The sequence below is a fragment of the Chiloscyllium plagiosum genome, chromosome 5, assembly GCF_004010195.1.
Source record: "Chiloscyllium plagiosum isolate BGI_BamShark_2017 chromosome 5, ASM401019v2, whole genome shotgun sequence".
Classification (NCBI taxonomy): Eukaryota; Metazoa; Chordata; class Chondrichthyes; order Orectolobiformes; family Hemiscylliidae; genus Chiloscyllium; species Chiloscyllium plagiosum.
This window is the reverse complement of record NC_057714.1, coordinates 101,953,109-101,970,605: the sequence shown is the minus strand read 5'-3', so window position 1 is coordinate 101,970,605 and position 17,497 is coordinate 101,953,109. Positions and strand designations below refer to the sequence as shown.

Genomic DNA, 17,497 nt, shown 5'->3' with positions numbered 1-17,497 from the left:
GCTAACCAGTGTCCCATGTGGAACCTTGTTGAACATCTTACTGAAGACCATATAAATCACATCCACCTCTCTGCCCTCATCAATTGTCTTTGTTACTTCAAAAAATGGAATCAATTTCATGAGACATGATTTCCCATGCACAAAGCAATGCTGACTAATCCTAATCAGTCCTTGCCTTTCCAAAAACATGTAAATCCTGTCCCTCAGGATTCCCTCCAGCAACTTGCCCAATACCAATGTCAGACTCACCGGTCTATAGTTCCCTAGCTTGTCCTTACCACCCTTCTTAAACAGTGGCACCACGTTTGCCAACCTCCAGTCTTCTGGCACCTCACCTGTGACTATCAATGTTTCAAATATCTCAACAAGAGGCCCAGCAATCACTTCTCTTGCTTCCCACAGAGTTCTAGGGTACACTTAATCAGGTCCTGGGGATTTATTCACTTTTGTGCGTTTCAAGACATCCAGCAGCTCCTCCTCTGTAATATGGACATTTTCAACATGTACCATCTATTTCCCTAAATTCTATAAATTCTATGTCTTTTTCCACAGTAAACACTTATGCAAAATACTCGTTTAGTATCTCCCCCATCTCCTGTAATCCCACACAAACACTGCCTTGCTGATCTTTGAGGAGTCCAATTTTCTCCCTTGTTATCCATTTGTCCTTACTATATTTATAAAAACCCTTTGGATTCTCTTTAACCCTATTTGCCAAAGCTATCTCATGTCCCCTTTTTGCCCTCCTGATTTCCCTCTTAACTATACTCCAACTGCCTTTATACTCTTCTAAGGGTTCGCTTGATCTCTCCTGTCTGTACCTGACATATGCTTCCTTCTTTTTCTTAGCCAAACCCTCAATTTCTCTCATCATTCAGCATTCCCCACAATTACCAGCCTTTCTTTTCATCTTGACAGGAAGATAATGTCTCTGGACTCTCATAATCTTATTTCTGAAGGCTTCCCATTTTCCAGCCATCCCTTTACCTGTGAACATTTGCCTCCAATTAGCTTTTGAAAGTTCTTGCCTCATACCACCAAAATTGGCCTTTCTCCAATTTAGAACTTCAACTTTTAGATCTGGTCTATCCTTTTCCATCACTATTTTATAACTAATAGAATTATGGTCGCTGGCCCCAAAGTGCTCCCTCACTGACACCTCAGTCACCTGCCCTGCCTTATTTCCCAAGAGTAGGTCAAGTTTTGTACCTTTTCTCATAGGAACATCAACATACTGAATCAGAACATTTTCTTGTACACACTTAACAAATTCCTCTCCATCTAAATCCTTAACACTATGGCAGTTCCAGTTTGTGTTTGGAAAGTTAAAATCCCCTATCATAACCACCCTATTATTTTTACAGATAACTGAGATCTCCTTACAAATTTGTTTTTCAATTTCCTGCTGACTGTTAGGGGATCTATACTACAATCCCAATAAGGTGATCATCCCTTTCTTATTTCTCAGTTACACCCAGATAACTTCCCTGGATGTATTCCCAGGAATATCCTCTCTAAGTACAACAATAATGCTATTCCTTATCAAAAACACCCATCCCCCTCCTCTCTTGCCCCCCTTTCTATCCTTCCCATAGCATTTGTATCCTGGAACATTAAGCTGCCAGGCCTGTCCGTCCCTGAGCCACTTTTCTGTAATTGCTACGATATCCCATGTTCCTAACCATGCCCTGAGTTCATCTACCTTCCCTGTTAGGCCTCTTGCATTGAAATAAATGCCTGAAGAAGGGCTTATGCCCGAAACGTCAATTCTCCTGCTCCTTGGATGCTGCCTGACCTGCTGCGCTTTTCCAGCACCACATTTTTCAGCTCTGATCTCCAGCATCTGCAGTCTTCACTTTCTCCTAGTTGAAATAACTGCAGTTTAATTTATCAGTCCTACCTTGTTCTCTGCTTTGTTCCTTCCTGCCCTGACTGTTTGATTCGTTTCTTTTCCCAACCATACCAGTCTCAGATTGATCTCTTTCCTCAGTATCTCCCTGAGTTCCACTCCACCTCTTTACTAGTTTAAATCCTCCTCAGCAGCTCTAGCAAATTTCGCTGCCAGTATATTGGACCCCTTCCAATTCAGGTGCAATCCGTCCTTCTTGTATAGGTCACTTCTACCCCAGACGAGATTCCAATGATCCAAAAATGTGCACCCTTCTCCCCTGCACCAGCTCCTCACCCATACTTTCATCTGCTCTATCCTCCTATTCCTACCCTCACTTGTTGTTTATCACGAGGGGGCATAATTTTAAGTTGATTGGAGGAAGGTTTGGGGGAGATGTCAGGGGTTGGTTCTTTACACAGAGGGGGTGGGTGCATGGAATGCACTGTCAGCAGTGGTAGTAGACAGGCAGGAGGGGTGTAACCCTTCACCCAAAATGCTGACTTCTGCACTACCGGATGCTGCCTGGCTTGCTGTGTTCTTCCAGCCTCTCGCCTGTCTACTTTGGATTCCAGTATCTGCAGTTTTTTGTCTCTAACCAAGCAATGGTAATAGAGTCAGATACATTAGGGACATTTAAGCAAATCTTGGATAGGTACATGGAAACTAGTAGAAAGTGAGGACTGCAGATGCTGGAGATCAGAGCTGAAAATGTGTTGCTGGAAAAGCGCAGCAGGTCAGGCAGCATCCAAGGAGCAGGAGAATCGACGTTTCGGCAATGAGCCATTCCTGAAGAAGGGCTCATGCCCGAAACATGGAAACTAGTACAATGCAGGGTATGTAGGTTAGTCTGATCTTAAAATAGGATAAGAGGCTGGCACAACATCGACAGCTGTTGTGCTATACTGTTCTATGTTCAATGTCTGAACTGCTATATTACCTCTACATTCCCACCCTATCAACGGTATTCTACAGCCAGCTGAGTACAGGAATCTGCATCACAGGATGTCCTAAACTCAGATGCAAAGATATTCCGCAAAGCAATCTCAGAGCCAGGGTTCTGAAGTATTATTATATTGGACTTGAAACATCAATTTTGCATCTCTCTCCATTGATGCTGTTAGTCCTGCTGAGTTCCTCCAAAACAGTCACCTCTACTGTAATATTTGTAATTACAAGTAACGTGAGATAACACGAAATATATGGTGAACAGCTGATCTCCTGGAAACTTATCCATCAAAGCAATTGGAGAATCCATCAGCAGCATAGCACAGAAATGGGCCATTCATCATAACCAGTCTGTGGGGACATTTATACTTCACTCAAGCTTCTTCTCATCTGGACAGTCTAGAACTAGAGATCATAATTTCAAAGTAGAGGATTAGCTATTTAAGACCAAGATGAGGAGAAATGTCTTCACTTCGAGGTTTGTGAAGCATTGGAGTTCTTTAATCCAGAGAGCTGTGGCTGCTCAGCAAATAACAACACGTAAGCCGAGACTGAAGGAACTCGGGCATTTAGGAAATCAAAGGATATTGGGATAGGATGGTAACGTCGAGGTGATGATAGAGGCAGTTCAGGTATGATGTGATTGAATGGAACTGCAGACCCAAAAGCTTATACAGACTTTTTCTGCTCATATTTCCTGCACGAAACATATCCTTCAGTAAATGTTGCAAACATTGCAAAATTAAACTTTCAAGGGTTTTTAAGAGTTCCTACGATGACGGGGCTTCTGTTGTAAATAATTAAAACAGGTGGACATAGGAAAATTAAACCTATTGTAAATGCCAATAAATTATGCTTTTTATTCATTTAAATGTTTTTGTCATAAGTCTGGATAAATAATGAAGGTTATGGGTGAGGTGGCAGGATTATGTCAGTTGAAGAATAATAAGAATAATAATATTAAAAAAACAAGCAATTGCATGCTGGAAAGACAAAGCATTCCCAATTCCACCAGTTGCATTTTCTGCATTCCTAATAGACAGGGAAGCAGCCCTATCTAAAAATAATTTACAAATAATAAAAAAAATCCAATCATTTGTACTTGGAATGCTGTAAGTAAAACAACAAATAATGCTCCTTCATATCATTTTGTGTATTCAGTCACTGAAAATCAGTGACACTGATGATATATTTGTCATTAGATGTCAATGTCCACTTTATTATAAAACACATCCCCTGATTCACTTTGAGCAATGTTGTTGGGAGATCCACTACTATGGATAGTTACAACTTGTTCAGTATTTGTTCTTAAAAAAAAAAGCAGCACTTAAACCAGTTGGCAGCACAGTGACTCAGTGGTTAGCACTGCTGCCTCACAGTGCCAGGGACCCGGGTTCGATTCCGGCCTTGGGCAACTGTCTGCATGGAGTTTGTACATCCTCCCTGTGTCTGTGTGGGGGTGTTCTGGCTTCCTCCCACAGTCCAAAGATGTGTGGGTCAGGTGAATTGGCCATGCTCAATTGCCCATAGTGATAGGTGAATGGGTCTGGATGGGTTACTCTTTGGAGTGTCGGTGTGGAGTTGTTGGGCCGAAGGGCCTGTCTGCATTGTAGGGAATCTAACCATGAGGTACATATGAAGATTTGTTTTCTGGTGTGCTGGTGACTTAAAATGAGGCTGAGTCATGTTCAACACAACTTGAGTATTGCAGTCACACCCGCAGGTGAGTTTCCATTTTAAAGTGAGATTATCATTAATCTATAACAGATATATCCAAATAATTGATTTATTAATTTGGAATCTTGTAAAACTCAGAAATAGACTTACTAAAAATATAGTAATGTTCTCCTTCCAAGAACAACAAAAGCTAGTTCTCTTTAAATGCACTTCTTACTTCTATCAATAGAATTTGATCTTGTTCTGCAGGATATGCAACTTAGTCATCGCAGCTAAAAACAAATTTGGATTTAAATGTTATTAACTTCAAACTAGGAGATGAATAGGTGTTTTAGAAGTGAGAACATAGAGGCAAAGTTATGTTCTTTAACCGCTGGCAATGGCTTGGTTGAGAATTAAATAATCTATGCACATATTTCTCAAAGAAGAATTTGCTTTTTTACTTTGAGTGTTAGCTCAGTGTGCAGCTTAATGAAATGAAGGGGACTAATAGCTTCAGGATGAGCATGCTTAATGAGTACTGACATTGTACAGTCTTGGCACAGCTACAGCTCACTGCAGTGAGTCAAAAGGTAAATTAGCTGACAGTGTTGTGGCTAAGGAGCTGGCACATGACCAGTCTGATTGGGAAAACTGGATCTGTAAGACAGTGCAGAATCAAGTATCAGTTTAAATTTGCTTAAAGTCAGCTTTGAGCACTGTCTCATTATTGTTGGTTTAGGTCTCCTGACTGTTTTTATTCTACACCAAGCTAGTACTCATTCTCAAAGTCTTCAGTTTGCTTGTTTCAGAAACATTAATGCAGGTTTACAGCTCTTGAAAACACACAATTACAATTTGGTTGGGGTGGCCATATTAAGAAAAACCTATATAATTCTTCATATGTCAGGCGCAGCCCTATTTTGCAGACCCTTGCAGCAATGACACTTGGCATGCAATACTAGAATCTGTAACAATACTCTGCATTTCATCATTTTGGAAGCTGCCGGAGTTTTTTAAATTCACTTGTGGAATGTGGGTGTTGCTGGCTGGGCCAGCATTTATTGCCTGTCCCTAGTTGCCCTTGAGAAGGTGGTGGTGAGTTGCCTTCTTGAACTGCTGCAATCCACGTTCTGAAGGTACCCCCATAATGCTATTAGAAAGTGAAATCCAGGGTTTTGACCCAGCAATAGTGAAGGAATGGCAATCAGTTTCCAAGTCAAGATGGTGAGTGGTTTGGAGGGGAACTTGCAGGTTGTTGTGTTCCTGTGCAGCTGTTGCCCTAGTCCTTCAATGTGGAAGTGATCATGTGTTTGGAAGGTGCTGTCTAAGGATCTTTGATTTTTTTTATATTTATTCATTCGCAGAATGTGGACATCACAGGCCAGATCATTAATAATTGTAAGTTGAGAGTCAACCATCTTGCTGTGGGTATGGAGTCACACGTAGGCCAGACAGGGTAAGGCTAACAGATTTCCTTCCCTGAAGGAACATGAGTGAATCAGATGGGTTTTTCCAGCAGTTGGCAGTGATTTCATGGTCATCATGAAATCCCACATTTTCTTATTGAATTCAAATTCCAATATCTGCCATGTTTTGTGATCATTGGTGGAGGATTGTTTTTCGGACTGGAGTCCTGTGATCAGTAGTGTCCCAAAGGGATCGGTGCTGGGTCCACTTTTGTTTGTTATTTATATAAACGATTTGGATAAGAATATAGAAGGCATGATTAGTAAGTTTGTGGATGACACCAAAATTGGTGGCATAGTGTTCAGTGGAGAAAGTTATCTAAAATTACAAAGAGATCTTGATCAATTAGGACAACGAGTTAAAGAGTGGCAAATAGAGTTTAATTTGGATAAATGCAAGGTATTGCATTTTGGTAAAACAAACAAGGGCAGGACTTGTACAATTAAAAGTAAGGCCTTGGGTAGCGTTAGAACAGAGAGGCCTAGGGGTTCAAGTTCATAATTTTTTGAAGTTTGCGTCACATTTAGATAGGGCAGTTAGGAGGATGTTTGGCATTCTTGCCTTTATTGTGGAGACATTTGAATAAAGGGATTGGGATGTTACGATGAGATTATACAAGACATTGGTGAGGCCTCTTCTGGAGGACTGTGACCAGTTCTGGTTGCCCTGCTATAGGAAGAAGATTATTAAGCTGGAGAGGTTTCAAAAGAGATTTACCAGGATGTTGCTGGGAATGGATGGTTGGGTTATAAGGAGAGGCTGGAAACGCTAAGATTTCTTTCACTGGAGCATAGGAGGTTGAGCGGTGACCTTATAGAGGTTTATAAAATCATGAGGGGTGTAGAAAAAGCAAAAGACAGGTAGCTTTTCTCAAGGGTGGGGATTTCCAGACTAGGGGGCATATTTGTAACCTGAGAGGAGAAATATTTAATAAAGATTAGATTAGATTACGTTACATTACAGTGTGGAAACAGGCCCGTCAGCCCAACAAGTCCACACCGACCCGCCAAAGCGCAACCCACCCATACCCCTACATTTACCCCTTACCTAACACTACGGGCAATTTAGCATGGCCAATTCACCTGACCTGCACATCTTTAGACTGTGGGAGGAAACCCACACAGACACGGGGAGAACGTGCAAACTCCACACAGTCAGTTGCCTGAGGCGGGAATTGAACCCGGGTCTCTGGTGCTGTGAGGCAGCAGTGCTAACCACTAAAGACATGAGGGGCAATTTTTTTTATACAGAGTGCAGTTCGTGGGTGGAATGAACTTTCACTGGTGGATGGGGTTACAGTTACAACATTTAAAAAATATTTGGCTAAGTACATAAATAGGAGAGGTTTAGAGGGATATGGGCCAGGAGCAGGCAGGTGCGACTAGTTTAGTTTGGGAATATGGTCGGCATGGACTGGTTGGACTGAATGGTCTATTCCATGCTGTATGACTCTGAACATTCACGAGTGTTTTATTAGTGTATTAGTGAAAAGAGAATAACCAGGGAAAAGATAATGCTAATTTGGGATCAAAGTGACAATTTAAGCGTGAACCTGTTCTTGTAGCCACTGTATATATGTGACAAGTCCAGTTGAGTTTCTGGTTAATGTTAACCTCCAGGATGTTGATAGTGGGAGATTCAGCGGTAACACTGTTGAATGTCAATAGACAGTGGCGAGATTGTCTCTTACTGGAGATGGTTATGGTCTGACATTTGTATGGCCCAAATGTTACTTGCCATATAATAGATTAACTCTATTTTTCTCTCGACAGATGCTGTCAGCCCTGTTGAGATTCTCTCGTACCTTTTGTTTTTATTTCAGATTTCCAGCATCCGCAATCCTTTGTCTGTACTATACCATCTAAATGTATTCAGAAACTTAACTGGCCATTGACTCAGGTCCCGAGACAACAGAAATCCCACACCAGATGCTGCCAGCCAATCTAGATCCAGGACTAATAGGCATATTACGGCAGTAAAGAGTCACCCGTCTTACTCAGAGGCGAGGACAATTTCATATCTCAGAGAATAATAAATTTGTGGAATTCTTTACCACTGGGGGCTGAGAGGTTGGGTCATTAAGTATTTTTAAGCCAGAGGAAGACAGATCTTTAATCTGCAAATGAAACAAGCATTAGAGGGAAAAGGCAGCAAAGTAAAATTGAGAGTTATCAGACCAGCCACGATCTCACTGAATGGCAGAGCAGACTCGACTGGCTGAATGGCATTCTTGTGCTCCTGAGTTTGATAGATGTTTTGTATATTATAGCCATATCCCGCCTTACCACCTCCTATTATTTATTTACAATAAACACAGGTAACTCTGCCCTGCACCCCTCTAGAATTGTACCCTTGACTGGAGGTGGTCAATACATGCCATTTGCCATTAATCGAACAGAGTCTGAATGCTGACCTGGTCTTGCTGTACATGAACATAAACTGCTTCTGAGGAGTCATGAATGTGATCATCTGTGAACATCTCTGCCTTTGACCTTATAATGGAGAGATGGTCATTGGTGCAGCAGCTGAATATGGTTGGGCCCTAAAAAGTTCCTTCAGTGAAGTTGTGGAGCTGAGATGTTCAACATCCAACAACCACAGCCAGCTTCATTCATGCTGTGTACATCTCTAACTTGCAGGGAACTTTCCCCCTAATTCCCATGGACTCCAATTTTGCAAGGGTGCCTTGTTTACACATTTGGTCAAATGCTGCATGAACATTAAGGACAGTCACTCTTGTCTCCTTTTTTCACTTCAGCTCACTTGTCCACTTTTGGACCAAGGCTGCAATGATGTCAGAAAGTCAAGCAGCTGAACGGAATATAAGCTTCACTGTCCTGCCTTTTAGCTTTCTTTTAATGCCATATGTTTCAATTAATTATTTTCAGATCTTGGCATGTTTAGTTTAGGATGCATTTTAAAACCAAAAATAGAAAGTTTTGATCAGATTAATACAGAATTTGGGATTTAATTTTAATAGTTAGAAAGTTATGCACGGATACAATGACCTTGCTCTAAACTTCAGATTTTTGCTTGTCACACCAAGTTCTGCACAGGATGCCTTAGATCAGTGTAAATTCTCCTGTGTATCTTCTCCTTTCAGTTTTCTGCTGTTGTATTGAGAAGGTATAATGTGCAAAGCGAAAAGCCTGTTTCAAGTCATGTAAGATTTCATTTGGAATTAGATTAAATATAGGGGAAGCTAAAGTGATAATAAATGGGATGTTTTTTTCTGCAGATTTTGGTTTTGGCTATAGATTAAACAGATTTTTTTTTTAAAATCTGGAAGTTCCAAAATCTAGCTAACCACACGCCTTTGAGTTCAGTTTCCATTTGATGTCAACCACCTTTGTAAATCCTAAAAGTGATCACGTGTGCTTGCCTTCCGCTGTTCCATTTAATATGTAGATGATAACACAATGATGGAAAATAACATCCCTTACAAATTGTCACTTGATACATTTTGTAGTCTACATGGGTTACAGCTTGGGTGGAGGAGGAGAAGCTGAATTGAGGAACTATTTATGTAATGGAAATTTTGGCTATATTCCTGATTAGTGAAGCCAATCATTTTGGATGGTTGTTAGTTACAAATAATGAACATGTTATTCAGATTTTCAATCTACTAAAAGCCTGCTGCTGAACCACAAACTATAACCCAGCACTATAAAATATTCCCAAAAGGATTGGAAACAATTATATCTTACATTGAATGGTTTTACTGAACTGTATTTGCCTATATAATAACAGGCACCAGACTTCAAAGTAAATGAATTGTATGTAAAACACTGAGATATTTGAGGAATATATTAAGACATTAAGTACACACATCTCTAAGTTTTTACATTTATTTCTGTAATAATTCAGTGTACCTTGAAATTAATTTATCTTGCATCTGTATCGAGCATTTAATTAAAAATGCAAACGTTCTGCATAGGCAGGAGCTTGAGGCAAGGGCAAGGGACTTATTTAAGAAATAGCTAAATGCTAGGAAGACATGTGGGTTTGTGTTTTTGTTTCAGATCACCAGTGTCCACATTATTTTAGTTTATTTTATATGAGAGTTTGTGTTTCAGGTGAAGAGTATTCCACTATGATAAAATTTATCCTGATGACTGGCACTAGAACCGTTAATATCCTTTGCAACAAGCATTAATATTACTTGTAGTGTCAGCTATTTGCAGTTGGTATCTTTGCTTCTGAGCCTCTATATTTAAGCCCCAATCCAGAACATGAGTACAAACATCAAGGCTGATACTCCAATGCAGGACTGTGGAATTGTCTTTCAAACTGAAAATTAAACTGAGGCCACATCAGCCTCCTGCAGTAGATGTTAAAAAAGATCCCACACAGTAAAGAAGAGCAGGGTTGTTATCTCTGGTATGCTGGCCTATATTCATCCCTCAGTCAACTTCATGAAAAACACTATCTGGCCATTTCCACATTGCTTTTTGTAGGGGGTCATTGCACACGTTCCTTCAATGCTACAGAATGACTCTATTTTAAGTAGTACTTATTTGGCTGTAAAAGAGTTTCCAACATCATTGACTGTGAAAAACACTATATAAGTGAAAGTCCTTTTTCTAATTTTCTATAGTAATACTTTAATAGTTGAGAGTCTGAAATAGTGCAGGAACTTGCACAGGACACATACACAGGCTGTAACATGCTTTGTAGAAAGTTAGCCATTATTGATTATTTTTAATTAATTTAAATTGAGAAACCACAGTTGAGCTTGTGAACTATCCATTTCTATTTGTTAAACTACTAACCAACAAAGCTTTGTGTTTCCACAGCTACAAGAGATTAATGACAGGTTGGTGAGGTCATGCGATGTGGATATTGAGAAACTCTTTTCTGAAATTGATCAGTCAGTAGCTACAAACAGGAGAGTTCTGCAGCAATTGGAGAGGCGACATGTTCACCTTATATCGGAAGAAGAGTGGGAGCAAATACAACTAAAGGTTATTAATAAGTCTCATTTCCAATCAGATTAGGCTGCAGCTTAATAATTTGAGAGTACATCTCCAGCAATTCAATGTAAAATTATATTTTAATATTGTCCACACCCGAAGGCACAAAGGGTGTTGCATGGGCAAAAATCAGAGGGAAAAAATAGACAGCCATGGTGCTAGGTTTTAACTGTCAGGTGTTTTGTGAGAATCCTGACATTGTACAAAGTAACAAATGTACATACATCCAGAGCGATGAGAATGTCAAGTCACTGGGCTGACTATTTCTCTGCATAGGTTCGACTGTCTTCTGATGAAAGGCCCCAGACCCGAAATGTTAATTCTTGGGTCTCTATGCGGTCAGACCTGCTAATTACTCCCTGCATTTTCCGCCTTTATTCCAGACTTGCAGAATCCACAATATTCTGCTTTTAAGTAATTTGTTGATTTATTCCTAAATGGACTTGCTGCTAAATGCATCCCAGAGTCAATGAAGAAAAATGCTGAATTGCTTCATTTTCTTTCTCATCACACTAAGGCACTAATATTGAGTTAATCGATCTCTGGTTAGACCCCAGCCGGCTGGAATATTGTGCCCAATTCCATACCATAGGAAGGATATCAAGGTTGCAAGAGGCCACAGGAGAATCACTGGAATGGTACCAGGGATCCTGACAACAGCAAATTGGACTACTACCTGAAAAGAAAAAATATGCATAAATCTCATGGATAAATCACAAAAAGCTAGCATATAAATATAGTGCATAATAGAGAAGGCAAATAGATTGGTTGTCTTTAATCAAATAGAATAATAAAACATGGGAAATCTTGTTAAAACTATCCAAGGTTCTAGTCCACCTAGAGTAGCGTGAATAGTATTGTTCTTCTAATCCAAGGAAGGATAATATGAAATAGCAACAGGAGTAGGCCATTCAGCCCTTGAGCCTGCTCCATCATTCAATTGGAACATGGCTGATCCAACATCCTTCACATCCACTTTCCTTGTCTTTCCCCATAACCCTATGGATCAATGATCTATCTCAGTCTTAAATATATGCAAGAACTCTGCTCTACAGCTCTCTGTGGCAGGGAATTCAAAGACAATCAATTCACTGAGAGAAGAAATTCCACCTCATCTCAGACTTAGATTGCTACCACTTTAATTCTGAGACTATGCCCTCTAGTCCTAGACTCTCCCATGACGCGTAACATCCTCTAAGTATTTACCCAGATAAGGCCCATAAGAATCCTATATGTTTCAAATTAGATCACCTCTCATTCTTTAAACTTCAGTAAATCTCAACCTGTTTAGCCTTTGATCTTAAGACAATCCCTCCATGCCAGGGATCGTCCTAGTGAATCTACTCTGAACTGTCTCCAATGAAATGATATTTTACCTTAAATAAGGTAAAATTACACCAGATATGATCTCACTAGCACCTTGTACAGTTGTAGTAAGATATTCCCACTCTTATACTCCAACCCTCTTAAAATAAGGGCTAACTTCCATTAGCTTCCTTATTACCTATGTGCTTGCTTCCTGTATTTCACAAATACAAATACAAAAACAAGTACCCCAAGGCCCTTTATGCTGCAGCTCTTTGCAGCTTTTCTCTATTTAAATATTTCTCCTTTCTTTTGTTTTAGCTTCCAAATTGAACAACTTCTCATTTTCCCACATTATACTCCATTTTCCAACTTGCACACTTACTTAACCTATCAATCTGCCTCTGTAATCTGTTTATATCCCTCTCACACTGCATTTCCACTTATTTTAGTGCCATCTGCAAATTTGACTACAGTGGATTCACTTCCTTCCTCGGAGTCATTAATATATATTACTTAACCTATCAATCTGCCTCTGTAATCTGTTTATATCCCTCTCACAACTGCATTTCCACTTATTTTAGTGCCATCTGCAAATTTGACTACAGTGGATTCACTTCCTTCCTCGGAGTCATTAATATATATTGTAAACAGTTGTGGTCCCAGCAGTGAAACTTATGGAACTATATACTGACATTGTAGACAATCCAGAGAAGGTTCACTTGATCTGGGCATGGAGGGATTTTCCTAAAAAGGAACGGTTGAGTAGGTTGGCTCTGTACTCATTGGAATTTAGAAAAACAGAGGTAGCCTTACTGAAACATGTCAGATTTTTAGGGGGCTTGACAGAGTAGACACTGAGAGGTTGTTTCCCTTTGGAGCAGAGGCTGGGACCAGAGGGCATAATCTCAGAATAAGGGGTTGCCCAGTGAGGATACAGATGAAGAGGAATTTCTTCTCTTAGAGGGTACTGAATCTGTGAAATTCTTTACCACAGGGGGCGATAGAGGTTGGGACATTAAGTACATTCAAGGCTGAGATCAACGGATTTTTAATCAGTAACGGAATTAAGCATTATAGGGAAAAGGCAGGAAAACAAAATTGAGGATTATCAGATCGTCCATAAAGTTCTTAAATAGCAGAGCAGATTTTGTGAGTCATACTTCTGATCCTACATCCTATGGTCAAATGCAACATACAGAGGACTCCACAGATAGAAAGGTATAGAAATTCTTCATAAGAGCCACATGCCTTTTTTTTTTACTACACTTACTGCCTGTGTTTCAAATGTCTAAACCCTGTTTAAGAAACTAATAGGAGGAGCTAGGTATGGAAGAATGCAGGAGCATCAGGCTGAAGGGAGCAGTCTAGCAGGTGGGTGAGAAGTTTTGTTACAATGGGTAGTAGTTAAATGCAGAGTGGTAGTGAGGTCAGGTTCGGAGGAGTCAGGGAGCAGTTGGAAGGTGGGGGTGAGAGTCAGGAGGTCAGTGGGCAGTCAGTGGACCAGAGGAGTTGTCATATTGGGTTGTTTATTTACTCATGGATTAGTTAGGAATTATCTGTCTACCATTCCTGGGTCCCTATCCAGATAAGTCAGTCAGAAGCCTGCAGTATTTTAGCTTATATTCAAAGCAGTGTCTAATTTTTACACACAGGCTATTTTAAAAACACAAACCCTGCTACTCAAATATTGACCAAACAAATTTGATTGGAAATGTTCCCCTTGTTGTGTTGTCCTAATCTTCACATTTTGCTGTCTTGTTAAAACGTACGTTCATTTAACTTTCCTCAGGCAATCCTCAGGGAGGTATTCGATTGTCCAATTTGTATCACTCCACTGGATCATTTTAGAAGCACAACATGCCATGAGACTGCTGAGCGGAGAGAGAATTGTGGTCCGTCCGTGCGGCAAACAGTGCTGCTGTCCTGCTCTCACACCTTCCACTACACTTGCTTGAAAGCCTTTGAGGATTTTTCTGAGGGAGAAAAGCATATTTGCCCATTATGCAGATCGACCTACGAAAAGAAAATGTTATGAAAAGTAAAATACGAAGCTGTCTTTCCTGCCATTCAAAACAAATACTTCCAAAAATACTTTAGATTATTTAATATTTGAATAAAAGTCTCTTCACAGTCTGTTTTATCATGTTATATGTGGCAGAATGGTGTTTATGTAGCTCATGTGTGGATTGTGTGCTAGAGTCAGGAGCCATCTGGTCGAAGATTAGCCCTTATTGCCCAGCAGTCACCCAGTGTTTTACTGTGATGACACATATGTAAATGGTATAATGGACTATCGTAGGATTAAGGCATTACATATCCTCTGACCAAAATATTGGAAATTTATCTGCTTGCTATAAACCCTGCCATCTTGTACAATGCTATGTCTAAAACATGCTGCTCTAAGAAACTCTCATGAAAGCATTCTATAAACTCATCAACTAGACTACTACTGCCAGATTGATAGTACCAGTTTATACATAGACGAAAATCACAGATGATTATTGCTGTCCCTTTGTAATGTGAACCCAGTATTTCTTTTTGTAAACTTAACCCCACATTGTGGTTTCTGTTATGGGGCCAGTAGAAGTTTTTGGTGACATCTTTCACCTGCTATTCATCTCCATCCAACTCAATTCTACAACTGATCATTTGAACCAAAGTAATCTCAATTACTGTACAAGTGCCACCCTTGATTAACAGTGTCAGCCCTCTACTTCTACCTAGTTTCTAATTTTTCTTGACTGCCATGTACCCCACAATTTTCAGGACCCCAATCCTTCTTGTCCTAAAGCCATGTCTCTCTAATGGCTACCAGATCATATTTATTTACTTCAAAGTGCAATATCAATTAATTTATGGCGTAAATGCTAGGCTGTTGAGACAGGGGAATTCCTCTCTGAACACCCAAGATAGGGTCTATTTCTGTGCTGTATAACTCTTTGGTCCAACTCGTCATGCCAACTTGATACTCTAAATTCACATCTAGTCACATTTGCCAGCATTTGTGCCCACAACCCTCTAAATCTTTCCTATTCTTGTACCCATCCAGATGCCTTTTAAATGTTGTAATTGTACCAGCCTCCACCACCTCTTCATTCCATACACACACCACCACTTGTGTGAAAAAGTTGCCCCTTAGGTCCCTTTTAAATCCTGCCCCCTCACCTTAAAGCTATGCCATCTCGTTTTGAACACATAGATATTGCCTCAGCTGTCAGTCCATATCACCCATCAAACTCCCCCCTCCTCTTACAATTGTTTACCCTGCTCTGTAACACCTTTGTTCATTCTTTGTCATACTGTAACCCAGGGTGTGGCATACTACAGTACACATATCTGGGAGAAAATGGCTTGTGCGGAAACCTTGAAGTCCAACATCATCGGTCATTGTTAGGAATGGTAGCATAGTGTGAACATTAAATGCCCTGCCTAATGTTCCAAAGACATGAATTAAAATCCCACCACAAGAACTTGGAAATTTAAACACAATTGGTCAGACTTCCAGAATGAAAAGCTAACCTCAGTAACACTGATCATAAAACTATCATATTTTGTTAAATCCCATCTTGTTCACTGCCTATACATGGTAGTGACTATGGGCAAAGTGCTGGAAAATGGAATTAGAATGGTTAGATGCTTGTTTTTGACTTGCACAGACTCAATGGGCTGAAGGGCCTTTTTCTGTGCAACAGATTAGATTCCCTGCAGAGTGGAAACAGGCCATTTGGCCCAACAACTCCACCCTGACTGTCCGAAGAGTAACCCACCCAGACCTACTCCCCACCCTATATTTACCCCTGACTAATGCACCTAACACTATGGGCAATTTAGCATGGCCAATTCACGTAACCTACACATCTTTGGATTGAGAGGGGAAACCGGAGCACGCGGAAGAAACCGATGCAGACACAGCGAGAATGTGCAAACTCCACACAGATAGTCAGAGTCATAGAGATGTACAGCATGGAAACAGACCCTTCGGTCCAACCTGTCCATGCCGACCAGATATCCCAACCCAATCTAGTCCCACCTGCCAGCACCTGGCCCATATCCCTACAAACCCTTCCTATTCATATACCCATCCAGATGCCTTTTAAATGTTGTAATTGCACCATCCTCCATCACTTCCTCTGGCAGCTCATTACATGCACGTACCGCCCTCCGCGTGAAAAAGTTGCCCCTTAGGTCTCTTTTATATCTTTCCCCTCCCACCCTAAACCTATGCCCTCTAGTTCTGGACTCCCCGACCCCAGGGAAAAATCTTTGTCTATTTATCCTATCCATGCCCCTCAATTTTGCAAACCTCTATAAAGTCACCCCTCAGCCTCCAACGCTCCAGGGAAAACAGCCCCAGCCTATTCAACCTCTCCCTGTAGCTCAAATCCTCCAACCCTGGCAACATCCTTGTAAATCTTTTCTGAACCCTTTAAGTTTCACAACATCTTTCTAATAGGAAGGAAACCAGAACTGCACACAATATTCCAACAGTGGCCTAACCAATATCCTGTACAGCCGCAACATGACCTCCCAACTCCTGTACTCAATACTCTGACCAATAAAAAAAAGCATACCAAACGCCTTCTTTACTATCCTATCTACCTGCGACTCCACCTTCATGGAGCTGTGAACCTGCACTCCAAGGTCTCTTTCTTCAGCAACACTCCCTAGGAACTTACCATTACATGTATAAGTCCTGCTAAGATTTGCTTTCCTAAAATGCAGCACCTCGCATTTATCCGAGTTAAACTCCATCTGCCACTTTTCGGCCCATTGGCCCATTTGTTCAAGATCCTGTTGTAATCTGAGGTAACCCGCTTCACTGCCCACTACACCTCCAAATTTGGTGTCATCTGCAAACTTACTAACTGTACCTCTTATGCTCACATCCAAATCATTTATGTAAATGACAAAACGTAGAGGACCCAGCACCGATCCTTGTGGCACACCACTGGTCAAAGGCCTCCAGTCTGAAAAACAACCCTCCACCACCACCCTCTGTCTTCTACCTTTGAGCCAGTTCTGTATCCAAATGGCTAATTCTCCCTTTATTCCGTGAGAACTAACCTTGCTAACCTTGTCGAACGCCTGACTGAAGTCCATATAGATCACATCTGCTGCTCTGCCCTCATTAATCTTCTTTGTTACTTCTTCAAAAAACTCAATCAAGTTTGTCAGACATGATTTCCCACGCACAAAGCCATGTTGACTATCCCTAATCAATCCTTGCCTTTCCAAATACATGTACATCCTGTCC

At 40.7% G+C, this 17,497-nt stretch overlaps 2 protein-coding genes across 3 annotated transcripts in view; one reads left to right on the top strand and one right to left on the bottom strand.

Annotated features, from left to right (window-relative positions):
• The window catches only part of rnf32 (ring finger protein 32), a 56,761-nt gene extending 42,287 nt beyond the window's left edge, over positions 1–14,474 (top strand). For both annotated transcript variants that reach the window (XM_043690714.1, XM_043690713.1), the window contains 2 exons: positions 10,759–10,926; positions 14,033–14,474. In XM_043690714.1, the coding sequence (XP_043546649.1) occupies positions 10,759–10,926; positions 14,033–14,278 (414 nt within the window). In that variant the 3' untranslated portion in view covers positions 14,279–14,474. The remainder of the gene's footprint in view (positions 1–10,758; positions 10,927–14,032) is intronic.
• Positions 14,180–17,497, bottom strand: part of lmbr1 (limb development membrane protein 1) — a 273,924-nt gene continuing 270,606 nt past the window's right edge. The window contains exon 18 of the transcript XR_006311741.1: positions 14,180–14,256. The gene's annotated coding sequence lies outside the window, so the exon portion shown is untranslated. The remainder of the gene's footprint in view (positions 14,257–17,497) is intronic.